This window comes from Malaclemys terrapin, chromosome 3 (genome assembly GCF_027887155.1).
Source record: "Malaclemys terrapin pileata isolate rMalTer1 chromosome 3, rMalTer1.hap1, whole genome shotgun sequence".
NCBI lineage: Eukaryota > Metazoa > Chordata > Testudines > Emydidae > Malaclemys > Malaclemys terrapin.
This window is the reverse complement of record NC_071507.1, coordinates 95,459,650-95,486,780: the sequence shown is the minus strand read 5'-3', so window position 1 is coordinate 95,486,780 and position 27,131 is coordinate 95,459,650. Positions and strand designations below refer to the sequence as shown.

The following is a 27,131-nucleotide window of genomic DNA, read 5'->3' as shown; positions in this document are numbered from 1 at the left end:
GTCTACATATGGGGGGGTCTGCAGCCCCCTGAGCAAAATGCAGCTGTGCCCTTTTGGGGTTTCATTTGCAATAGCATTATATGAAAAAAAGCAAATTCTTCTTGGAAAATCCCACTAAACGTGTTACTGTAAGAGGCTTTGGCTGAGTTCCCCTGCTTGCTAACAAGGATTCCCAATTCAAATTAGATGCTTGGAACTATCACATGGCAGGTTTAAGCAGGGTTGTATAAATTTAGCAAGCCTGACATATAAGTACAGGAAGTCCCTGAAGCTTGCTGTACTTTTCTTGTAGCCCATATAAATCTCAGGCATTTGTCCTTGCTCAGGAAGGAAAATACTATGTAATCCAATTGCTCAGTTTTGCAGTTAATTGCTAATCAGAAAACATTTGAAAGTTTAAGTTAGCTCATTACACTTGCTGGTATAATTTAATATTTAAAGGAAAACAACATGATTCTTTTTTAAAAGCCAATTTCAAACCAAGAAAAATACTCAGAAAATATTTTGGAGCTGAAAACAATGTGGAAGGTCTTTTAAAACTCAAACAGTTAGCTAGAGTTAAACTAGATAAGCTTAAATTCTGCTTTTAAGTCTAAACATATACTAACCCATAAACACACAACAGTATATCGTACAGAATTCATAACTTCAGTATTAGTCATTAGACAGCTGGTTACTAACATTAACTTAAAAACCAACCACAAAAAGTATGCACAAAAATGTGATATCAGCTGAATCTATCACCAGCTTATAGTTTTAATTAGCTGTTAATCATTCGCACAAAATGTCTACAGTCATATCTAAGCTCAAACAAACTAGAGTGGCAAAACACTGGAATTCCAACTCAAGAGGGAGAAAACAATGAGAAACAATTACTCCACCCATTTGGAGATACTTGAATTCTCAAAATCCAGGCAAATATATTGCAAGAACATAATGCAAGTGCACTATTTCATTCATACTTGAATGCTTCTGTTTGGGGAATAGTACCATGGGAAATGTTATGTATGCCCCTGAACATATTGTAAAATTCTTTCATCATCTAAAATAAATTAAATAGAGAAATGCAAAAAAAAAAAAATTTAGCTTGCAAAGTTCAGTAACTAATGAGTAGTTGAAAATGCCACATTTACTCTTCAGATTCAATACTTTTATCTTTACTGAAAAATAATTTTACAACTCACAAATTAGCTTACACTAAAAATATTGTGAAAAAATAGAAGATGGAAAAAAAATCCAGGGAGAATATTTGACAAAAAATAAAAATCTTACAATCCAACTATATACATTGTTCAAAACTAAGCTACAAAGATCTATCTGGCTACAAACATTTTAATAATATGTACATGAAGGATGAGCTTAGCACACATTACTGCTGGAAGTGCTTTTACAGAGCCTCTCCGTATTTTTGACTTTTGGATGTAGCCAAGCCCCCTTGATTACACAAACAGCAGGTAGTAAATTACAACCCTGTGGATCCTCTCACATGTTTACATGATCTTGTATTAAAAACAGTAGTAAAATCAGGTCTATGGTTTCATTCAGCCTAATTTAACCACCTACTAGTAGTGGTCAGGCTGTTTTCAGTTAAGACAAACATTTGAGGATCCCAGAATTATAGCAATACAACAAAGCACATCATGATTTCCTAACACTCATCAACAACACTAAAATTCTGGGCAGAAAAAAAAAGTTTTTCGGTAAGGCAGCATGCCTATGGATTAATATTATGACAACTAGTTCCTCAGCAAGCTATAACAAATTCCAAAGAAATGCATAAGAAAAGTAAATAGCTGCCTGCCTTGTGACATCGCAATTGCAGTCTGGGAGGTCTGAATCAACACTGTAGTCCTCTGCCATCCTCACAGCACATAAATCCTCTCCTACCACCATGAAACTTGCCAGTACTAAAACCAAAGAACTTGCAGTCCAAAAGCTTGTAGCCCAGCAGATTGTGATACAGGCAAGCTTGCCTTTGCGAGTACCGTATAAAAATGCTCACATTCCAAACAAATGTTAGTAGACCCGGCCTGCTAACATGAGACTAAGCGGGGACAAGTGGTCATGTTTCTAAATAAAACTTACATTCATCAACATGCGCCAGGCTTGATCTCCTGGAATGTAGGCCATGAGTGTCAGGAAGGGGAGGAAGGAGGGGGGGTGGGGGGGCGAAGACCTTCAGTTGTAAACTTAACTGCCCAAGAAAAGTCCTGTATAAAGCATGCAGCCACACACTACTCCTTTACTGTGCACATATGCAGCTGGCCTATTTATCATAATGGACAATTTGTAGGGAGAAAACTTTCCAACCATGAGAGGCCAGAAATGGGAAATCACTGTAGTAGAGAGGCAGCTGTCTTTCTGGGGAGTTCTCCCTTCTCCTCCCCTCCCTTCCATAGAAGGAGTCAGAGGGTGGTGAAGAAAAAGTGAAAAGGAAATATGCTGCTGAAAAAGAAAATAGGCTAGAAGGAATATTTAAAGTTATTACCCCAAATGGCATGAAAAAATAATTTTCTGACTGAAATATTTTCTCCAGGAAGAACAACTTGCTGTAAACAACAGAACATAACATTTTACCCTGTTCAGAGGTTAAAATCAAGAGTCTTTAATACAAGAGATGTCATTTAAAAACACAAATAAAATGTTATGTAGCCAAAATATATTATATTCTTATTCATCTTCTGAAACAAACATACTATGAGTCTGCGTTCCTAAGAGAGACAAAGTGGGTGAGCTCTGTGTAGTTTGAAAGCTTTGCTATTTCACCAAATGAAGTTGGTTCAATAAAAGATATTTCCTCACCCACCTTGTTTCTCTAATATTGTGGACCATCACACTAGGACTCTGTATTCTATTTTCCTGTAAATAGGTATTTCCCATTGGAGGATGGCAGCTGAAAACAAACCAATAAGCACATTCGAGCAAAAGATGGCCTTGGCTTGACAGAGAGAGCAGAAACATGGAGAATGTATGCACAGAGTTAATAATAATATTGTCAAGGATCCAGAATGCAGAATTTGCACTATAATGTCAGCAGTGCCAAAAATAAGCTGCATTTTCCAGCTGAATGTATGAAAATAGTAACATACTCTGATATTCCAAATTTCATCCAATGTATTTTACAAACTGGTTTTTGAGATGTGGGCATCTTTCCCTAGGAACTGGTCTTAGATCACAAGCTCATTTCAAACAGATTAACCAACAGACATTAGATAAGTCACAACCCACTTGGGCCAGAGACGAGTTGGCACAAGCTCTCTATTCCTTCAGCAATCTTTTGAGCCATTCACTACTCCAAGTTTAGCCACATGATATACAAACTTCACATAGGGATCCCTTCACTCACAATTCAAATGCAACCAGCTCTGTGGTGATAAGGGGCAACACTAAATTTATTAGGTAAGAAAGTATCCAACGGAAATTGACTGGGAAATAGAGGGAAATCTGTAATCACACAAATTAATCTATGGCGAGGACTATCACTCTGTACTTGAGGAAAATGGCATGGGAAGTTCAACAAGTGTATAACAATTCAGTTTTACAGCTCAGCTGAAAAGACCACTGAGAAATAGAATCCTGAGACCCTGATCACTCTCCCAAGGTAGAACACTAATCCGTAACAGACAGATATCTAGAAGTACACTTTGCCATCTGCATATACCATTGCTTCTCGCTGGAAACCTCTTAAAGCTTGGCCTGGGCATAGTTATGTTTAAACATTAGAAATGCCTTCAAGAGAAAAGTATAGAATTAAGGTAAGTAACTGTTTTGCTTAAGACCCGGTGAGACACCACATCCTCTGAAACCAACAGACTTTTAGTCCGTAAGAGATGTCACTTCCTGAATAATGTTACATTAAAACAAAACACAGCCACCTTCATCTTAAAAGAGCTGTACCCCTTAATGGCTTTGCCACTGTGAAATTCACTGACTCCCCACACTCACAGAATTCTGAGGAGGAATATTGTAGTACCGGGGTCGGGGAAGTGACCAAACATATTTACAGAACCTACTGGATAAAGAAAGAAATGTAAAAGGAATTGCTGCAAATAGGACACTGGGAATTGGTACAGATAGAAATATCTTTCAAGTTACGGAAACTCAAACAACATGTTGAACATCCTTTATACTGCAGAGTACAGACACAATAGCCAAAGCTATGGAAAAATGATTGTCTATTAGCTGGAGAGTAGTTGCATGACAGCTCAGAATGGACATTAGAAATGTAAACGAATATTCTTCATGAACTAACCGAGAATCGCATGGGCACAGTATATACTTCTGTAGATAACCTACTGCAAACAACTTTTTTTTTTTTTTTTTTGCAAGCTACTAGGCCCAATGTCTACATTATTTTCTCTCTCTCCCTCTTCACTAATCTAAAAACAGATAGAAAAACTAAACCACCTGCCATAAACTGTCCTTTGGGTAGGATTTTTAAAAGTGATTCACTTAGCACCCTTTATGCTGCCCTTTAAAGAAAACTAAAGATTTACGTCTTGCTTTAGGTACCCCCTTTCAACCTAAATGACCACCCTTGACCAGAAGACACTACACTTCTGACTGCAGCCAGTCTTGGTCATCCTAATAGATACTGGTTTTTAACTTCCTGAAGCAGATACAGTGGATCAGGAAGGATAAGTTCAACCAAGCATGTAGGCTGAGAGCAATTACAGATCACAGTTAAGTGGACGGAGTGGGTGGAGACAGGTAAGAAAAAGTTCTGAGTCCTTCCTTGAGCTAGGAACTCAGCTGCCTTATGAATTCCAATAGAGGATTCTATTCCATGAAATGTTTAAAAACAAAGCAGCTGTTTTTACCTGGCTGCAATCAGATCCAGAAGGTGTTGCCATCTGTCATTGACCTTGCCAAGTTTATATTCGATTTCTGATGCTTTGCTCTCATGACTGGCTTTGGCAAGACGCTCTCCCATTTGCTGGAGCTGGATTTTATTCTCTTGGGCCATGGCAATTTCATCTTGATAATCCTAGATGGCAAAGAGGAATCACAGAGATCAAGAAGCTTATTCAGAACACATTCAGCTCAGCGCTGCTGGAAGAACTAGAATAAACATAAGCAGTGTCTAATACTAAGTTGGAAATAGTTTGGTGAATGAACAAATCCTTGTAAACACCACCACCATATAAACATAAATAATCAAAAGAAAGAAAAATATTTTGCAAATGCATGTATAATAATTCATAAGTGGTTACGGACACTTGTGATCAGGCATTTAGTAAAGCATTCACCTTTCTTGGTGGTGTATTCATTTGGGGTATTTCTTTGTATTTTGAGAAATCCACTTCAAGAAGCACAGGGAAAAGGCACATAATTAGAGAAAAACATTGACAAAAATTCTCATTGGAACATACAAACTGCCATATATTGGATCAGACCAGTGGCCCATTTAATACAGTGTTCTGTCTATAACACAGGTAGTACCAGATTATTCAAGTTCTGATAACCCAGAAAGAGAAGAAGAAAAGCTGCACATAACAGTATTTAAACATATAAAACCAAAAGAACTTTACCTTCTTGAGTTTCTCTATCATCTCTTCAATGAGGATGTCTCCATTTTGAGAGACCTTACTCTCCATTTGTGTCAGCCACTCACAGAGCTCCTTGTTCTTCTCACTGAAGACTGCCCACTCATTCAGTCTCTCATTCACCTGCTGCCGACGCAAGGAGATCTTGTAATGTTTACAGAGGGAGTCAATAAAAGAGAGTACAGTTAGTAGATGAGAACACACTAATTCTCAGAGGTAAATTCTCAGCCCTGCAAAGAGTTTTAGCTACCTGGCTGCCATTAAGGTAAATGGGAGTTGTGCTACAAAAATCTTGCATGCCTCATTATAAATTCAAGGTTAGCATTAATCTCAGGATGCCGGTAGCCAGATCCTGTGGCACACGGAGAAGAGTATACTCTAAATATAATTTGCTTCATAAGATACAAACCTGTGGTCTTTAATTCAGGTTTCCATAGCACAGTTAAAAAATAGCCCTTTCCTTGTGTTTAGAGTCAATATTTTCATTTATTAAGAATTACAATGTACATTGATACTTTTGTTTCTTTATTTGGAAGTACAAATCCCAACAGAGACAGATTGTTTAGCACAAAATAGATGCTTGACCCTTAGAACAATGACATTTTTAAGACTGCAAACCAAATGGATGTCTAGGAGGATGCATACATGGTATGGGCAAACTATAAACAATTGGTATGTAAATTGTATCTGCAAAATGTGTGCACAGATGAGATAGGCAGCATTCATAAACCAAGAAATTGCAAATGCATGTGCAATTCCATGCTTGTGTCCACATGCACATATTTTGTGAGTGCTTCTAATTTTGCAACATTGGTACTCCGTGACCAGAGAGTCCCAAGGGCTAAAGAATGCTATGACAGAAATGAACAGGCGATAAGTGCAGACTGAAACAGAGAACAAAGCAACAGCATACACAGGAAATGGAGGCTTGTCACACGTCACTTGAAAAGTAAGAGACTGCTGTATATTTAAGAAATTAGAAGAACAATATTTCCATCTCAAACTGTGAATTACAAGACATTTGGGCACATATGAAGAGGACTTGAAAGAATATTAAACACAGTATTTACAGTAAACTAATCTCTCCTGTCAAAATTTCTGATAATCGCATGGCTACAATGTAATGGCATCCTACTTACTACAGCTTCTTCCTCCTCATCTGAAATATGAGTTGCTTCTGACTCTACATCAGCTCCACTGATCATATGAGCATTGCACCTGCTCTTTTGTATACAACTTACTGCTCTTCTAACTGAAGCTTTTGACTTTTAAAGTCAGATACAAATGACAGCACATTTCCTTTTGTGGTAACACCCAACTACTGAACAAGAAAAAAAAAGCCTCATTCATTTGGTTACATCCTGGAAGGTTAAATATGTAAATAACAGACTAAAAAGCAACAGAGAGTCCTGTGGCACCTTTAAGACTTCGTGGGTGAATGCCCACTTCTTCGGATGCATCCGAAGAAGTGGGCATTCACCCACGAAAGCTTATGCTCCAATACATCTGTTAGTCTTATAGGTGCCACAGGACTCTCTGTTGCTTTTTACAGATCCAGACTAACACGGCTACCCCTCTGATACATAACAGACTAAGACAGGGGTCAGCAGCCTTTCAGAAGTGGTGTGTCAAGTCTTCATTTATTCACTCTAATTTAAGGTTTCGTGTGCCAGTAATACAATTTGATGTTTTTAGAAGGTCGCTTTCTATAAGTCTAGAATATATAACTAAACTATTATTGTATGTAAAGTAAACAAGGTTTTTAAAATGTTTAAGAAGTTTCATTTAAAATTAAATTAAAATGCAGAGCCTCCCGGACCGGTGGCCAGGACCCGGGCAGTGAGAGTGCCTCTGAAAATCAGCTTGTGTGCCGCCTTCGGCACGCGTGCCATAGGTTGCCTACCCCTCGACTAAGACCTCCAATCTTTAATCAGCCCTCCCCTTTAGCATGAAAGGTGTGTAGCAGGAATCTGGGAAAACCAATCAGAGTCTATATGGAAAAGGTCTTTTAGTCCATTCACCAACATGCAGCCAGTTCAACTTCTGCTTTGTTTCATGAGAGTTTATGATGCATGAAAGCTTTTCACCCATGAATGCTGCTTAATTGTCTCTCTCATGACCCTGTCAACTTCATTCAAAAGACAGGAAAAGTATCCTCCAGTCTGAGTGCCCAACTGGAATTCTACAGGTTTCCAAAACTAAGTCTATTCCTTTGATACCTTTTAATGTTTATCCTACAGGACAGATTTGTTTGCACCATACCATAATGAGAAAGGATATCACGTCACTGGCACAATGTAACTATGTTTTGCTGATCTACAATGTTTGTTTGTTTGTCTTTTGAAAGTGAAATGGTTCTTCACTGCTCGAAACATTTTGAAGTACACAAGTAAAATCAGGGCAATCTGGAAAATTTGGGATAGGTGGCAACTTTAAGTCTGGAGCCAGGATTTCTAAGCATAAGCAGCAACTATAAAATGCACTGGGAGCACTGTGTATTTATCTCCCACATGGTGCCAAGGAATTAAGCGGGCAGCCAAGCCAAAGAGAATGAGAAATGTGTAGTCTTTTTTTTAAACACAAGGAAAAGTGTATCAACAGAGTACAAGGTATAGTGGATTTTTTCTCACATCAGACTATCTTGTCCCCACCTCCCTCAAGCCAATGATGCTGTTCTGTTTCTTCTGTATTCCTGTGGGCCAATTATGCCATAAGTTTAACATTATCTTTAATATAGTTTTTTCTGAGTTTGTTTATTCCCTGGCTCAGTGAAGTGATCATTTACAGGAAATCTTGAAATATTAGTGGTAACTAAAGCAAATACTTGAAGATACACTGGACTGTTATTAATCTTAGCTCCACAGAGAAGCAAAGTTTTTAAAAGGAAATGTTCTGCTATTATAATAAAATACATAATCCTGCTTTCTTTCTTTTGTTTGTCTTGGCATGGCCATTGCTTTCAATGGACATTTCACCAGAAAAGTTGGTCTCCAGGAATGTAAGGATGAACCCGTTTAGAGATTGCAGACACATACTGTACACATCCTTTAACTATTAGGTTAGTCACAATTTCCTTCCAGCAATCTTCTTGGTTATTGTTCCATTTCATGGGCAGACTTTTGGTTATTCCACTCTAAGTTTGCTATTAAGTGAGTGATCACTTTAAGGTTACATCTGCTAACTCCTGAATTTTAGTGGGTATTTTCTCCACTCTTTTGTTTTAAATATCTGTAAATCAGTATGGCTGAAAATATTTCCCACCTTGCCCCACTGTCAAAAGTGTGTGTTGTTCCTCTGGATAAAGCTTGCATTTGACATGCCAAATTCTACTTCCTTAGCTCTACCTCTGCATTAGGAGACTGATGAAATTATACCTTACAAATGGATGAGTCTCAGTTCAAATTCAAATGCCAGTTTGTCATCCAGCTGGTACCTGTCTGTTCTAACAGTTACTAACCACATTCAGCTGTCCCTATGCCCCTTTCATGTGCATAATCACATCCAAGTTCAGTGTCACATTTACCTGGTGGCACAGCTCCTCCCATTGCCTGTGCAGCAGCTCAATGCGCTCGTTGAGGATTGAGATATCATCAGCACTGATGTAGGTAGCTAGAGTCTCCTTCAGCAGTGTCAGATGCGCAAGGTCATCCGTCCACCCTTCAACAGCATTTTCTAGCTCCTGGTTTAAAAAAAAATGCATGGGAAAAAAAATCAAGCTCTTTATGCTACTAGAGGTTTGGCAATAGTTGTATTATACAAAGTTATGTTTACTTGTTAACCATAGGCCCTAGCATTGAAGTCCTATTGTATCAAGCAAACCAAGTCTGTTAACAGAGCCAATGTTTAGATGGAGAGTTACAACTATATTTAATAGTATTATTTATAACTGCTGTCTTACATGTGGTCTTTCTTTTTTTCCAGAGTTAGAAGGGAGGTCCCATTGGTAGTAAAACTGATACAGCAAGATACATCAGCCCTTAAACAAGTTGAAATGGGTCTAAACTAAAATCCCAGAGTCTAACTTCTCCAAAGTTCAGGGCTATCTGGACTCAAGATTTTGGTTTGGGCCCATCCCTTTGCAGTCTGCAGCATGTTTACCCTCTGATTTTAAGAAAGGAAGAATGAGATTGGGATTCCCAGTTTGTTTCTAAATTGCAGCTAATGCAGGATAAAAGTTTGTGACATACAATTATCCTGAGTAGGAGTAAAGAGCATCGAAATTACATGGTTTTAAATCTGTGAACTTTTACTTGTCTCATCTAAAAGAATCATGCAGTAAGAACTTCTAAACTAAAAAGAACCACCAATACTTAGCACTTTTATAGCTCTTTATGGGCCTAATTCTGATCCAATTTACTTTGGTTTTACATTGATGTAACCTAATTTACACCAATGTGAGATTAAAGACAGGCCCTATATTTTCCTACTGCTGCACAAACATTAATCAGTGCTGTGCAAACACTATCTAACGAACAGATGCACACACAAAATGTGCATGCAGACACAGGCAGGAAATTGCACATGCAGTAATTATGGGCTGCTGGTGTATATAGTCAGTAATGCCAAGGCTTATAATGGCTAAAGATGCTCCAAGACAAGCAAATTGCAGATCAGATGGTGCTTAACAGAGTGCTTTACCTTGCAACGAATCTGCTCTGTATGCAGCTCATCGTGGTGATCGGGCAATGGCTGAGAAAGCTTTTTCTTGAAGGATCTTAGTTTCTCCAGGGAGTCTGCTATGCCCTTTTCACATTTTTCCCAGTCCTGAAAGAAGAACAATTATTATTAGACTTTATTCCAGATGAAGGGGAGGGGGGAGGGGAGAGAGTGGAAAGAGGCTCATCATCCTGAATCACTCAAGCTGACTAAATAATCATGGGATCATTAGACTGGAAGCCACCTCGAGAGGTCATCTAGTCCAGTCCCCTGCACTCATGGCACCAATATCAACAAGCGGTGAGGATATTTGCATAATAGGATGTCTCCATAAGCCCTTTTAATATAATATTCAAGTCTCAGAGTCTGGATGGCATGCACCAGTAGAGCATATTGTCTATTGTGCTGTACTCCAATGCTAGCAGCAGGAAAAACTAAACCTCTTCTATTGCCACAGAGTTCTCAAGGTCTGATTTTGACCTTGCAATGTTGCTTCTCTCTGCCAAAAAGGGTTCCATGCGTCCCTTAGGAATGACTTCATTAGGCAACCCATTGTACTTTGAAGAAGTAATCCCATTCAGTCTACTAAAATCCTAGTAGATAACAGCTGACATACATAAATACTGCAGGAATTGACCAGACTAAAGAACTCAGAGGAGTACAACTATACGTTTCTTTTGCAGAATGTCAGTTGGATGATACTAGAGAGGCCAGGACTTAGCTTCACAAATTCCTTTTTATGATAGCAGATAAAAGTGGGGGGGGGGAGGGGAAACAGTTAAAAATACAGGGAACACCCCATCTGATTTCTCCCTTGAAGTGGTAAGATTCTATTTCTATACAATTTTTTTGGGTGCGAGTTTCAGCATAAGAAAGAGTTTTGCTGTCACATTAGCTTTCAAAAATAAAACAAAAAGACTTTGCAGTCATAGACTACAAGTTTCCTTCTGTTTACAGATTTTCGACCATCTTCAGATGATGTAGTAAGCAAGAGGAAGGCAAATGCATCATTCCATCAAAAAGCACAGACCCAGTTAACATTTCAATATCAGGGCTATTTCTAAATATCACATAATGAATAAACTAGATACATGCTCTGTAAAGTTGCATGTGCAAGTTGTTGAATGCATTAGACCTTGCTGGTTTCAACAGTGAAATGCATGAAAAAGAATGCCTTGGGAGTTTATGTGGATGGATTTTACTTGCAGTGCCACTTGTTTATAGCTGTTTAGCCAAAATTTCTCATAAGTGGCATAAGTCGTCATCATGCATGTATTTTTACTGGAGTTTTTGATGCACACTTTTAACTATCTAAAGATTCAAGTTTTGAAATGTAAGGCACCACTCATCTTCAATAAGAACTTCCATTGCCACTGCTGACATTTCTGTTGTCTTAATGAGGTCATAACTATGGTGGATAAACATCAATGATTTTTGTATTCAGATTAATTTTTTATTTAAATCATAATAAGTTTTTCTTTTAAAAAAATGAACCGGTTTAAAATGAAATCTGAATTTAATACAAAATACATTAAGGCCTAAACTTATCATAATCTCGTAAAACATTTAAATAAAAAAATTGTTTTGTATGTATAATTAAATCCCAGTTACCATCTTAATGCAGATTGACACAAATCATGAGCAAAAGTTAATTATCTAGTAAATAAGCAATATATTACTCAGTATTTTCTTACATACTAAAATGTACAATTAATAAGAATCTGAAAATATTACATTATATAATTGCTTAAATAAATGTATATAGTTATAGCAGACCTTCCAATTTGTGGTACTGTGCAACAAGGGACCCAGGTACCTGAAATTAATGTGAGCTGGCACTAGGCTGTTCGTACAACTCTCATTCTAAGTTTCTTCCCCTTCTCCATGTGTGAATGTCATGTTACATATTTTTGCTTGATCACAGGGATTTCAGAATCCATTAGACTTCCCTAACTACCAGGAAGACTTCAAGTGCATGACACTTCCAGACCTGGTAAGAGATTTGATGACATAGTGGCAAAGTTTGTGGAAGTTGGGTACGGAGGAAGGAGGCTGGAAAGAGAGAATTATTTATTTGAGCTTTTACAAAACAAACATGGTTTGGCTCTCTTGAACTATTTTGCTTCCTCCTACTTATAACAAAACTAGAGAGATTATGAAAAATGGTTAAGAGCCAACTAGTTACATCTATTGAACCCAAGTCGTAATCAATTAGTTGCTTCTCAGCGAGACGGGTGGGACTAAGAGGCATCAGGTGATGACTTTATGGAACCAGGGCCTCATAAAAGAGAGAATTCAGTCTTAGGGGAGGAACCACTGGGAATCCGGAGAAGGGTCCTAAGCCAGAGTCTGTAGGAGAACAGACACCTCAGGAAGGCTCAGTCGAGGGGCCAGGGCTCAGTATGGGAGCTGGTAGAGAAAACTCCAGCGTAGCTGAGAAAGGAGACTGAAGCCAGGGCCCAGTGGATAGAGAACTTACTCACCTTTCTGTAACTGGAGTTCTTCAAGATGCGTGGTCCCTATCTGTATACCATTCTGGGTTCATTTGTGCTCCATGAACATGAAATGGGGGAATTCTTGCTAGCAGTGTCCGTTGGCCTGTGCCTGTGCCCTCTCCTCATGCTCCTCACTGAGGATGTCAGGGGTGGGGCAGACTGACCATTTCTCCAGTTTCTTTCCTACCATGAATCTTGCCAAAAACCAAGGCAGAGGGGAAGGAGAGTGGGAAGTGGAATACAGACCCGGACCACACATCTTGAAGAACTCCAGTTACACAATAAAGTGTCACTTTCTCTTCTTTGAAGAGATTCCACTGTGGGTGACTGACGAACAGTACTCAAAGAGAAGGAGGGAGCAACGATGCAGGCGGATTACTGCTTCCAAAACCACTGTCCCAAAGAATGCCTCAGCCGAGGTGTAACATGAAGATGGAACTCCAAGAGGTGCTCCTGCTTAATATTTGGAGGGCAACTATGTGAAGTGATGCTACTGAGGCTGCTTCTGCCCTTGTAGAGAGCCCTTGCCCTGGGTGAGGGAGGAGACTGCGCCAACTGGTAACAGAATATGATATAGCCAGAGATCCACTTGGAGATTCTTGTCCTTGTACTCATTCTGCTATGGCAATGAACAGACCAGGTGACCTTCTGAACGATTTTGTTCTCTTCAGGTAAAATGCCAGTGTTTGTCACATGTCAATGGGATGAAGTCTCCTTTCCTGGTTAGAGGCATGGGGCTTCAGAAAAAATATGGGTAAGTGAAACAACTGGTTTATGTGAAATTCTGAAACTATTTTAGGAGTAAAAAGAAGAACAGGAGTACTTGTGGCACCTTAGAGACTAACAAATTTATTAGAGCATAAGCTTTCGTGGACTACAGCCCACTGTCCACGAAAGCTTATGCTCTAATAAATTTGTTAGTCTCTAAGGTGCCACAAGTACTCCTGTTCTTCTTTTTGCGGATACAGACTAACACGGCTGCTACTCTGAAACCTGTCATTATTTTAGGAGTGAATTTTGTTGTGGTCAGAGAGAAAAACTTTTGTCTTTATGGAATATTGTGTATGATGGATTGGCCATCAGGGCCCCAAGTTCACTTACCCTTCTGGCCAAAGTGTTGGCAATGAGGAAGGCAACCTTTATCGACAGTTGAGACATGGAACACTTAGTTAGGGGTTCAAAGGGTAGCTTAATGAGTGCTAAAAGCACTAAGTTAAGATTCCAGTGAGAGGCTGGTTTCTTTACTGGAGGAAAGTTTCTGACAGACCTTTCAAAAGTGAGGGAAAAAAAAAAATCAAACAACACCCGATGTTGGATGACATACACTGACTGCCACCGGGTAAACCTGTAGTGAGTTAAGAGGAAGGCCTGCTGTCACAAGAGTAAGATAGTCTAAAAAAGAGGGAATATTGTGGTCTCTGGGGATATTTGGTTTTGTTTGGCCCAGAGAGAGAAATGTTTCCACTTAGCAGGTAACATTTTCTGGTGGAAGCCTTTCTGCTATTAAGAATGAGTTGCATAGTTTCAGAGCAGGAACATACTAAGCTTGATGCATGAGATGAAATGGGTTGGGATGTCTGAATCTGCTATTCTCCTTAAGTTCAGAGAAAGGCCAAATGCTTTTAAGTGGATGGGATGACATTTTTGGAAGACTTGAAAACTAGAATTGCCTGGGCCATTTGAGGACGATGAGAGTGCCCTATCCAGTCGAATCTTCCATAGAACCTGAGGTAGTAGTGGGATGAGAAGGACGGAACAGCTGAAGTGATCTATCCAAGGCAGTAGTATAGCATCACCCCTGGAGTACTGACCTTGAGCTCCCATGCAGCAGTATTTGTTGTACTTCCTGTTTGCCCAAAATGCTGTTCACCACTGAATCACATAATTCCCACTCGTGATCAATGGCAAAATGCCTGCTTAGGCTGTCTGCCAACAAATTCTGGGCTCTTGGAAGGCATGTAGCCAATAGGGTGATATGGTCCTTGATACACCAGTTCTATAAGGTGACCGCTTCTATACACAGGGGGATTGATCTCACTCTTCCCTGCTTGTTTATGGAGATTACAGTTGTTAAACTGTCCAACATTATGAGGATCTGAGAACATGGATGAGTGGTAGAAATGATTTGTAAGATTCTCGGACTGCCCTGTGTTCCAGAAGATGTGTGTATGTTCTGGTCTCCTGAGGTGTCCAAATGCCCTCTACTGTCTGATCATCCACGTGAGCTCCCCAGCCAAACAGGAAGGCATCTGAAATTATTGTATTGTCAGGTGGGGGGATGCTAGAAGATGACAGGGATACTGGCTTAAATCCATGGGGGAAGCATTAGAAGGGAGACATTTTGATTTTAGTAAGACTTTTGACAGTCCCACATCACATTCTCATAAACAAACTAAGAAAATGCAGTCTAGATTAATTTACTATAAGGTGGATGCACAACTGGTTGAAAGACCATACTCAAAGAGTAGTTATCAATGGTTCACTATCAAACTGGGAGGGTGTAGTGGGGTCCCACAGGGGTCAATCTTGGGTCTAGCACTACTCAGTATTTTCTTTAATGGAGTGGAGAGTATGCTTATAAAATTTGGGGATGACACCAAGCTGGGAGGGGATGCAAACACTTTGGAGGACAGATTCAGATTTCAAAATGACCATGACAAACTAGAGAACTGGTCTGAATGCAACAAAATTAATTTCAAGAAAGACAAGCGCAAAGTATTTCACTTAGGAAGGAAAAAAATCACATGCACAACTACATAACGGGGAATAACTGAGTAGGTGGTAGTACTGCTGAAAAAAGATCTGGGGGTTATAGTGGATCACAAACTGAATGAGAGTCAACAATGTGCTGCAGGTGCAAAAATATTTCATCATGGGAATTTAATGACATGCCCCATTTCCATTCATTAAATAGATGAAAGATGTGGCTAAATTCCAGTCTAGCATGTTGAGTGCTTAGCATGCATTTTCGAGACTGCTTAAATTAAAACATGTTTTAATGGTCTCTCCTCCAAGATCTAAGAAATTTGTCTTAAACAATGAGTAGTCAAGACGCTGGAGAGAAAACTAGATTACTTGGTGGCTAGGTAAGTCCATATACTGGCATTTGAGTTGAAGGGGGAGATTTGCAATATTTGTAATACAATGTATACGTGGAATGACTAATCATAATGTTGCAAAATAAAATGCACATGCTTTCTGCAATGTTCACTAAAATATCAGTATAATACTTAATACATATATAGACCTTTACACATCAGTGCTGTGCAAACACTAACTAGTAAATATTCACAATAGTCACATAAGAGAGGGAAGTATTATTACTCCTATTTTATAGATGGGGAAAATGAGGCAATGTAGTTAAATGACTTGCCCATGTTTATACAGTGAGCGACTGGCAAAGCAAGATTTAATACACAGGAATTCCTGATGCCAAGGCCTGTGATCATTCCTCTTGATTACACTTCTTCACTATGCCATAACAGTTATTGTGTGTGGTTTTGTGCCTACTCATTCAGCACGTGCACTTACTTTCAGTAGGAAGGTGAGCTGTTTCTTCTGTTCCTCAAGACGAACGGTGGCTAATTTCCAGTGCTCCTGAATTTCCGTGAGTTCTGTCTGCAGGGCTGCTTCAGCTCCACTATCAGCAGAGAGCAGCAGCTGCTTCCCAGCTTCCACAGTTAAAATGTAACTCCCTTGTTGCCGTAGGAGAACTTTCTCTCTAAGCTGCAAAGAGCCAAGGATTTGTTAGCATCTTGTTTTTAATTCCAGTGAGTTATTACGTGTAAGTGACCCTAAAGCCAGGATTGGTAAAATACATTTTTCATTGCTACATGAGAGATCTTAGCTTAGATACAGTGGGCTGCTACCCAAATGCATTGTTTTACAGTTCAACCAGTAGGTCACTAGACAGAAGGTTTCCTCTCTCCATCCCCAATGCACACAGAGATTTTGAGGGTGGTGGGGATGAGAAAACTGACTTTTCCCCCCCCTCCTCCTCCACTTGAGTAGTTCAGAAACTCTGCAAGGGAGAAGCTCCTCTCTTCTGACTTCTGCTGTGAAGAGCACAGCAGACATGTATGTGCATCAGCACTGCTATTTTCAGCTCTGCCAATTCCAAGCGAATAAGTGGATTTGTCTGACTTTGCACAAAGATGGACAGCATGAGAGATCAAGGCCTTCTAAACATTATCTTAGCTCTGGTATGTCTTTAAGACCAAAGACTAATTAAAAGAACCATATAGGAGCACATACAGACTTCACTGGGAGGTCAGTTGTGAATCAAGGAAATAGGTAACTGGTGAAAGGAAATCCTCAGCTGTTGCTTGCATAGTCTTTGTTAAACACTATGTCTCTGGGATTTCTTTAGATCTATAAATCGAGCTTTCATTCTTTCTGAGGTATGCTACTAAGTCTATTCTCTACTGTGAAAAACAACTATGTCCAATATTTCTGTGGCTGGACTCCACTGATCCATGACTATTGTAGTTAATTCGATTCTAGCACACTTTTAAGATAAACAAAACCTCTTTCAACTAAACATTAAAGCATACGGGAAAAGGACTATACAAGTATTTTAACGTCTTGGACATACTTGCGCTTCATCCAACAGGGCTCTGGCTTGCTGCAGTGGAATAGGAACACCACTCAGTCCACTCACTGGCTGATAGGACACTTCCACCAGCCATTTGCGTAGTTTCTCTGCCATCTCTCTGTAACGTTGCCATTGGCGGATCTGGCTGTCAATGATTCCCCTTCTCTGTTGTGCCCTGCGAATCACTCCTTGCCATTGATTACTGAGCAGCGTCAGTTTCAGATTAAACTCATCCCTATTAGAGAACAAACAAACAATACAAACCTGGGGTAAGAACTGTATCTTTGATCCATTTCTTTAATAAATGAAAAGCTGAAAAATGTATGTTTTCTGACAGCTATCTATAAAATCCTAGTAGAAAGGGATGCACTACTCTTTCACATGGCAGCTAACATTCAACTAGGATCTAAAACTACCACATTCCAGGACAATAGCCAGAAACAAAAGGCTGTAATTCTCTTCTCAAGGAAAACATCTTAATCCAAACTGAAATCTTTGTAAAAATTATTGGCAAACCCAATGAAAGTTCACAACCCTCTCTCAGACAAATCTAGGCATGAAAGACACCTATCACTGATCTCAAAGTAGGAAACAAACATTAACATTTGTACTGGGGGAGGGATTTATGGCAAGTCCTGATATATAGTACAGTTTGGATAAGGTTGGCATCTCTACAGCAAAAGCATTCCATATACATTAGTGGTGTGTGTTGATTTTTACTTGTTTCATCATTAATATTTAATTCTAGCCACATGGTGGTTCTCACTCCATCCCATTTGTGGTGCAAAGTGGGTAGAAAACAGATATGAAGAGTCAGTGGCGGTTCTCCTGGGATAGTGTAATTCCCAAATGACATAAAGCAGGTGTAGCTGGCTGTATACCACCCATTGCTCGCCCCCTTGGCATAGGGGGCATTTTGGAGGCACGTCATTGTGGAAGGTGACAGGGACTATGTGCATTCTAGCCTGCAGAAACAGCCTGGGAGCTGCTCTGTTCCCAAAAATGACAAGTTGGAGGAGTAAGTGAGAATAATTTACATTAAAAAACCCAGTATTGTGCTGACACAGCATTGTATTACCAAGACATGGCCAATCAGTACCTTAGCTGCTTTACTTACATCTTCTGCGACTTTCACCTACCCTCTGCCTGTTTGGCTTTATATGGTGTTCTCCTCAATGTCAGCACCATATTCCTTCTTTTCTGTTTGGAAATTATCTAGTACACAGCATGTGTTACCACACACAAATAAATAACTAACACACACACACGAGTGTCTACCTGTCATCCACCTGTCCTTGCTCTAGTAGGTGCTGCCCATCAATGATGATTGAATGTAAAATCTGCTGGCGACTGAACATCTCTGCCTGGAACAGCTATTAAAAAAGAGACAGAAGTGGTTTCAAAGCAAAGGTCTCAAAGGTTTTCACCTGAAAGGTTTTTGCTATCACTGGCAAAAATTTCACTTCTCATTTAATTCACTCAAGGCTTAATCCTGTTCCAGGTGAGCTCAATGGGAGTTTTGGTATCAACTTCAGTGAGAATGAGATTAAACCCTCAGTCTTGGGGAAGAGGAGGGAGGAGTAATTATTCTTCCCAGGAATGGAATATTTTTTACTGTACATAAAAGCTAAACAAGTTCAACAGAACCTGGGCTCTAGGCATCCTTTGGCGATAATACTGCGACTGACAGCATGTTTTAAACACAAGCTGTATGAGGAATTTAGAATCTTGTGGTTCAGGAGTATTTGTGCACTTCTCATTTTCTGAAATGTTTTTAAATATAAATATGTTATAGTTTTTTGCTTTTTGAAGTCAGATATCTGCATGCAGAATTTTTGAACCAAAACCTGGTACAAACTTAACAACGTTGTAAGACCATTTTACATTGCTGATAAACCCTTTTTGACAGAGGTGCATAGTTGCACGGTAACACTGAAAATGTATTAGCTACTTTTTTATTTTTACACTAATCAAATCAAAATTTCGAATTTTTAAAACTTTTTTAGTAGAAATACTGGGCCAGATCTTCAGCTGGAGTGAATCACTATAACTCTGCTTAAGTCAATGGAGTTGTGCTGATTTACATCAGCTGAGCATATGGTCCATTGTGTGATTATTTAAAAATATATTTTTCAGAAGGACTCAAGGAGAAAAAAAGACAAGGTAATATTTTCAGAAGTGCCCAAGTGACTTGGGAGCCAAAATCCCATTTTCAAAAGTGACTTAGGCACTTACAAGCCCTGAGTCTTAATCAAAGTTAATAGGATTTGGGCCCCTAAATACCTAAATTACTATTGAAAATTTGTTTAGGCTCCTAAGTTACTTACTTCCAGATTTTAAAATGTATTTCAGTGCCTACTTCTCATGGGAGTTAGGTGCCTAAATATCTTCAAAAATCTGGACCTTAGATCCTTCTGAATTTTTTTATCCAATATATCTCATAACTTTTCAGTACAGAAGAATGGTGCTTTCTGATATCCTTGCAGAATCTTTCTGACAGTATTTTTTGGGATATGTAGGAATCCATACACACACACACACACCATTTGTATGTTTAATCCATGTAAACTAGTATCAATTTTGTTACAGGTAGGTATGTGGGACAGAAAGGAGTTTATCACCTAATCATCTCTCTATTGCCAAAACAGGATTGTGGGCCTGAGAATTTCAGAAAGGCAGCTAGGAAGCTAGTAGTTAATACATTTACAGAAGTTCCCATCATCTCAGTCTCAGTCCAGGAAGCTAATTGGGTAGGACAGGGAGATGAGGATGGAGCAGGGAAGCAATGGGAGCTAAGAGCGTGTTGGGAGATTAAAAGACTGGGAATTGATGCAGCAAACACTGCAGATGAGGATAATGGGATGTCAAATGGAAGAAACAACCCTGTGAAATTACAAGATGCTTGAAAACTTGATGATTTTTATATAAAGAATATAGGTATATGAGCCACAGATTGCACACTAATGGTCTATATTTTTATATATCCACATGCTTAAATAATTAAGATACAATATTCTCAGTGAGGATATAACAGAGGTAGCTTATTTCAGGGTACAGTAAAATGTCTCTCCATAAAGTCCATTTGTTTTAACTTGCCTCGTGTGCCCTCTGTTGCTCCAACAAACTCTGGTAGTTTCCTGAAATCTCTGCAGCCAGTTTCTGCTCAGTCTGAACCAGAAATTCCATCCAACTCTCACATTTCTCCAAAAAGGTCTGGTGTTGCAGCAAGAAAGACTGCAGCTTACTAAAATGATGAAAGGTCGATTAATTAATGCCTCCAGCTCACACAAAATAAAATGACAGTGGTTTTCCATGGAGCCATTACAATTCTGGCTGATGCAGCTTTTCCATCACAAACCCACATGCTGCCTTATCCTAGGAAACTGTTTGATGTGGAACCCCCTTGTTCTCTCACCCTTTTCCCCATTTGTTTAGTCTACATGTAAACAAAAACAGTATCATTTAAAATGTTAACTTGTGTTCATAAACAGACAATCACCATAACTTTTCTTTTGGTAGAATTCCCTTTGCCTCTTAGCTCAATATATAGAGGAACAAGCTCATTATTACTTTATAACAATGCCTGAGGTCATGTCTACACTTAAAACGGTTTGCCAGTAGAGATCTACCAGCAGAGCTATACCTCCCTAGTGGAGACGTAGCTCACACTGGTAAAAAAAAGTTCTTTTGATGATATAACTTAAACCAAGACCCTGAATGCAATACCAAAATAGGATAACTGCATCTATACTAACTGGGTTTTTTGCCAGGAGAATTGGGTTTACACTAGGGCTTTTGCCAACAAACCTATGTTGTTTAGGGGGGTGATTTTTCACACTCCTTATCTACATAATTGTGCTGACAAAACTTTTGAGTGTAGACGGAAACCCTAGTTGTGATCCCAAAGGAAAGTAGCATCAATTAATGCAATATTGGTAACATAAAAAGGCCTGATCCACATTTAAGTTTTACTGGCACAGCCACATTGGTTGGGGATGTGTTTTTTTTTTTTTTAACCAACATAAATATACTGGGCAAAAGCCCTGGTGTACATGCAGTGATGCTGGAACAACTATATCAGCATAGTTTATGCTGGTTTCAGAGAAAAGTATAAGAACTTTTATATTGATATAACTACATCCACACAAGAGGCTTTTGCCAATGTAGCTATACTCAGGAAGACATGGGCTTTAAAAAGCCCGCTCCTAAATGACCAGTGAAGCTAGCTAACAGGGGAGTTTTGCGAGGGAGTTTAAGATACATGCAACATTCTTTAAACTTAAGCCACAAAACCCCCCCTGAAAAAAACAAAACCTTAACAAAGGAACTAACTTCAGGAGTAAAAAGATAGGCAGGCAGAAGTCCAGCAACAGAGTGCGGGCTATCCAGTTTATTGCACCCGATGCAGCACGTCTGATTACCTGCCCTATGGGCAGGTGGCATATGTGTGCATTTGGTGCAAGGAGCTCCTGGTCCTCAGACCATGTCTGGGCTTTGGAGACTAGGGTGGCTCAGCTGGAGGAGCCAAGGGAGACAGATACATAGATCAGACTTTCTGGGACACAGTAGAATGGTTCCACCCCTGTCTAACAGCCTCTGTGCTGCTGAGGAGGATGAAAGTCTCAGGGAAGGAGAACATCCAACTGGAGCAGAGGGAAATGATCCCATAGTTGGAACCCTCCTTCCAGATGATGTTGTGGTATCCTCTCACACCGAGGATACCTCTCCAGGGGGAACTCTAGTTATTAGGAAGAAACAGGTATTAGTAATGGGCGATTCGATCATTAGAAACACAGATAGCTGGGTTTGCGATGACTTGAGACATCTAGATAGACTTATGTGTAGTGCTGGGAAGGAGCCAGTGGTCGTGATACATGTAGGTACGAATGACATAGGGAGGGATAGGAGAGTGGCCAAATTTAGGCTGCTAGGTAAGAGATTGAAGTCCAGGACCTCCACTGTAGCATTCTCTGAAATGCTTCCAGTTCTATGTGCAGGGCCAGTTACACAGGCAGAACTGCAGGGTCTCAAAGCGTGGATGAGAAGATGGTGTAGGGAGGAGGGGTTTAGATTTATTAGGAACTGGAGAAACTTTTGGGAAAGGGGGAGCCTATACAGGAAGGATGAAAAAAAGTCCCATTCAATTACATCATGTAATGGCAGATAGCTAAAAATTGACAAGTTTTTAAAGTGCTTATATATAAATTCTATAAGTCTAAATAATAAGATGGGTGAACTACAGTGCCTTGTATTAAATGAGGATATTGATATAATAGGCATCACAGAAACTTAGTGGAATGAGGATAACCAATGGGACATATTAATACCAGGATACAAAGTATATCGGAAAGACAGAACAGGTCGAGCTGGTGGGGAAGTGGCACTACATGTGAAAGAAATTGTAGAATCAAATGAAGTAAAAATCTTAAGTGAACCAAACTGTACCATAGAATCTCTATGTATAGTAATTTCATGCTCAAATAATAATATAGCAGTAGGGATATACTACCGACCACCTGACCAGGATGGTGATAGTGACTGTGAAATGCTCAAGGAGATTAGAGAAGCTATTAAAATTAAAAAAAAAAATCAACAATAATGGGGGATTTCAACTATCCCCATATTGACTGGGTACATGTCACCTCAGGATGGGATGCAGAGATGAAGTTTCTTGACACCTTAAATGACTACAAAACTACTCAAGATAGTTAAGTCCCAAGCAGCCTGCAAAGAGCTACAAAAGGATCTCTCAAAACTGGGTGACTAGGCAACAAAATGGCAGAAATTCAATGTTGATAAATGCAAAGTAATGCACACTGGAAAACATAATCCCAACTATACATATAAAACGATGGTGTCTAAATTAGCTGTTACCACTCAAAAGAGAGATTTTGGAGTCATTGTGGATAGTTCTCTGAAAACATCTAGTCAATGTGCAGCAGCAGTCAAAGCAAACAGAACGTTGGGAATCATTAAGAAAGGGTTAGATAATAAGACCAAAAATATCATATTGCCTCTGTATAAATGGATAGTATGCCCACATCTTGAATACTGCGTACAGACATGGTCACCCCATCTCAAAAAAGAGCAACAAAAATTATTAGGGGTATTGAGCATCTGCCATATGAGGAGAGATTAATAAGACTGGGACTTTTCAGCTTGGGGAAAAAAGGGGGATATGATACAGGTCTATAAAATCATGACTGGTGTGGAGAAAGTAAATAGGGAAGTGTTATTTATTCCTTCTCATAACACAAGAACTAGGGTCACCAAATGAAACTAATAGGCAGCAGGTTTAAAAACAAACAAAAGGAATTATTTTTTTACCCAACACACAGAATCTGTGGAATTCCTTGCCGAAGGATGTTGTGAAGGCCAAGACTATAACAGGATTCAAAAAAGAACTAGATAAATTCATGGAGGATAGATCCATCAATGGCTATTAGCCAGGATGGACAGGGATGGTGTCCCTAGCCTCTGTTTGCCAGAAGCTGGGAATGGGCGACGGGATGGATCACTTGGTGATCATCTGTTCTGTTCATTCCCTCTTGGGCACCTGGCACTGGCCACTGTTTGAAGAGAGGATACTGGGCTAGATGGGCCTTTGGTCTGACCCAGTATGGCCATTCTTCTGTTCTAACTGGTTTTGCTATACCAGCAAAATTCACATAGTGCAGGCAAAGCAAAAGTTTCACATGCCATGCATTAAACTGCCTTTTCCAGCTCAGAATGACTAACAGAGAGTAATACATGTCCTTTTAGCTGACCCAACCTGAATCTTTCTGTCGTCTGAGATGAGATCATGGACCACCGCCTGTTCAGATTCTGCATCCTTTTGATTTCTTTATCATTCAGGGGTAGCCTGTAACCCAGCTCATTCAGACGGTCCAAGTCCGGCGCCATGCTACTGAACTTTAACATCTGGCTCTGGAACAAGTGACAAAGAACATATGTAGCTATAGTCAGAAAAATTCAGTAATTATCTTATTGAAATCTGAAAATTATGGGAAAGCTCCCAGTTGACAAATTTGTGATGGCTTGGATTGCCACCTTGTGGTAAGTGCTCTCCATTGCCAGGCAAGAGACTTTTTCATGATCCTAGATCCTTGCAAAAGGAGGCATCTCTTCAAAGATAGTGCACTTAGCCTGTGAGAAGAAATGTCTTGTGCTAATCAGTACACTCATCAATTAAGACATAGTGGAGAGAAGTTCTGCAGCTATTTCTGGTGGAAGGATATCAGCAGGGCTAAAATGGAGGAAATACTGGGTTTGCGGGGGAGGAGGAGTGTCATCAACTTTCTGCCAGGGATTTGTCCCTGACAGAAGTAAAAAGACATGAACAAGTGTATATATATATATATATATATATATATATATATATATATATATATATATATATATATATATATATATATATGGAAAAAGCAACAAAGAGTCTTGTGGCACCTTATAGACTAACAGATGTATTGGAGCATAAGCTTTTGTGGGTGAATACCCACTTCATCAGACGCATGTCATATATAGTATGATACACATACACATTCACTTTAATTATTAAGAAATTAAAAATGAGTATATGAGAGAAATTACTTAATTTAGGGTGTAGAAAATATCACTCCATAAAGTTCATTTGACTTAACTTGCCACTTGTGCAGATGTTAAGATACATTTTAAAATGTGTAATACTTCCTAGAGTTGGTAACAGACCAAAAATGTGGATGTGCACACTCTCAAACTCGGGGAAGTTTGGGTCTGGTCCTGAATTTCCAATACAGTATTCTGGGAATCCCCTGTATAGTAAGCAGATTATATATTAAATTTCAAAGTGTGGTCATACTCATGGGATCAGACTATTAAACTCTGCATCATATTCAGGGATCATTGATGCATCTTGCATCTCTGTTGAAATGTCACATTGGGGTATTTATTTTCTTTCCTGACAGTATCCAGATATGAGAGGAAATGAGATACAGCACATAATATCCAGTTAGCTGTCCAAATGTTTGAAGGTTCAGTTTAGGTAAGCACCCAAAGGTCTGGATGTCCAAATCATTCTTATGTGAACCTCTTGTATCTGCAAAGCTTATGTGAACAGTCTTCCTGCTTCCATGTCGGCAGAAATAAAAGAGCTTCTTTTGTGGTACTTTACCTTTTCTACTTTCTGTGTCAGGCTCATGAATTGCAGAGATTCAGGAATATGAAGAGAACAGAGATAAAAGAAAACACACAAACTTTTCTAAACTTCTAAAACTGTTCAATTCAAGTTTGGATGTTTTGGTACTTATTTTATTCCAACTAGTTTGCCCATCCAGATCCTTCTTACACTGAGGCACAAGGAAGGCAGTTAAGGATAGACTGCCAGAATTAACTTTTGGTTTTCTATCTTTAGTGTGTGTATGTGAGGCCTTTGATGATAAGTGAATGCATATGGTGATTTTGTGCATATGCTATACTATACAGACTCTCTCCGGGTTACACAACCCCAATTTACGGAAATCCGCACTTACTGACAAACTTCCATAAGTTCTGTAAGCTTTTTTTTTTTTTGTGTGCGTAATTGTTGGAGATACGTTCCCGACTTACGCAAAATTCAACTTACGCAAGGCGTTCCGGAACGGAATGCATGCGTAAGTCGGTGAGCATCTTTACATGGATCGTGCTGACCTTAATTTAATGTCACACTGTCTATATTTGCCACTTACTTTGAGTTCTTCCATCCTATTCTGGATTGTAGAGAGGTCAGATGAATGACTGGGATCTTGTCCTTTCAACATTTCTTCAGCTTCTGTTATCCAGGCCTCCAGGCCTCCTAGGCTCTTAGCAAATGTCTCATAGTCTAGAACTCCAGCCTTAGGCACAAAAGAAAGTCCACAATTTAAAAGCTTAACATGAGGTCACATAATATTCATGTTCTTGCTATGCTCCTCACTGCCCTTTCAGTCATTCTGATACTCCAACTCCTATAATAGCAATTCTCACTGGTAGCAATGTGACTGCTGATTGCTTCTCCACAGTAGAACCAATATTTTTTGATTACAGAGGCAGTGATACGGCCTTCATAGTAAAGGCTGTATTTGTTTTGAAAGTGAGGTTATAATCCTTTTGCTAGGCATGAAAACAAGAGTTGATTGTAACAAAACGTACACCATTTAGTCTTTAAAGCACCAATTCAGCAAAGTACTTAGCACATGCTTAACTTTAAGCACATGCACACTGAAGTCAATGGGACTTAAGCACATATTTTGAGGTGGTATGAACCTGTTGTCAGTCAGGTGTGTGCTCTGTCCCTGCCTCTTAGGTCTGCTTGGGTGTAGTACTTCATCGATCTGCTCCTACTGATTGTAACTGGCAATCTCTTGCTAGGTCAGTGGAGCCTCTTTTTTGTGGGGGGTGGCCTGATTTGAATATACAGCTTAAGTGCTTTGATTAATAGAGGGCAACAGTAAACCTTTACTTTTCAAGAAAGTTGCGAGTAAATCAGTTCTGTTAGGAGTTCAAAGGAATTAACAATGGCACTTTTCAAAAAAATTAGGGCTAATTTGGAGATCCTTTACCATAAAAATAGCTTTGTTGTAACACTTGAAACTCTGCATAAATGTAATTCCAAATAAAATCACACACACAAATTAACTTAAAAAGAGAAAATTTAACCCCCAAAATTCTTAGCTTGATCTTAATTTTAAGGTTTCAGGACTGAATGCTAAAACTGTAATGTTATTTTAAACATAGTTAAGGTGTCTTGAGATAATTAAACTTTTCCCTTTATAAAACCAAATTGTCGGCTTAATACTGTTAATAAAAATAAATAGTAGTCACAGTTAAATTCTAGATTGCTATAAA

General features: G+C 39.2%; 1 protein-coding gene across 2 annotated transcripts in view; it reads right to left on the bottom strand.

The window, feature by feature from the left end:
* Positions 1-27,131, bottom strand: part of LOC128833814 (nesprin-1-like) — a 161,728-nt gene that overhangs the window by 42,482 nt on the left and 92,115 nt on the right. The window contains exons 33-42 of one of the 2 annotated variants that reach the window (XM_054021965.1): positions 25,994-26,140; positions 24,064-24,218; positions 20,388-20,535; positions 18,570-18,664; positions 17,292-17,526; positions 16,229-16,423; positions 10,185-10,310; positions 9,070-9,225; positions 5,532-5,690; positions 4,821-4,987 (exon numbers count right to left, since the gene is read on the bottom strand). In XM_054021965.1, the coding sequence (XP_053877940.1) occupies positions 4,821-4,987; positions 5,532-5,690; positions 9,070-9,225; positions 10,185-10,310; positions 16,229-16,423; positions 17,292-17,526; positions 18,570-18,664; positions 20,388-20,535; positions 24,064-24,218; positions 25,994-26,140 (1,583 nt within the window). Of the gene's footprint in view, positions 1-1,801; positions 1,971-4,820; positions 4,988-5,531; positions 5,691-9,069; positions 9,226-10,184; positions 10,311-16,228; positions 16,424-17,291; positions 17,527-18,569; positions 18,665-20,387; positions 20,536-24,063; positions 24,219-25,993; positions 26,141-27,131 lie in introns of those variants that run through there. The other variant, XM_054021966.1, reaches the window with a different exon arrangement.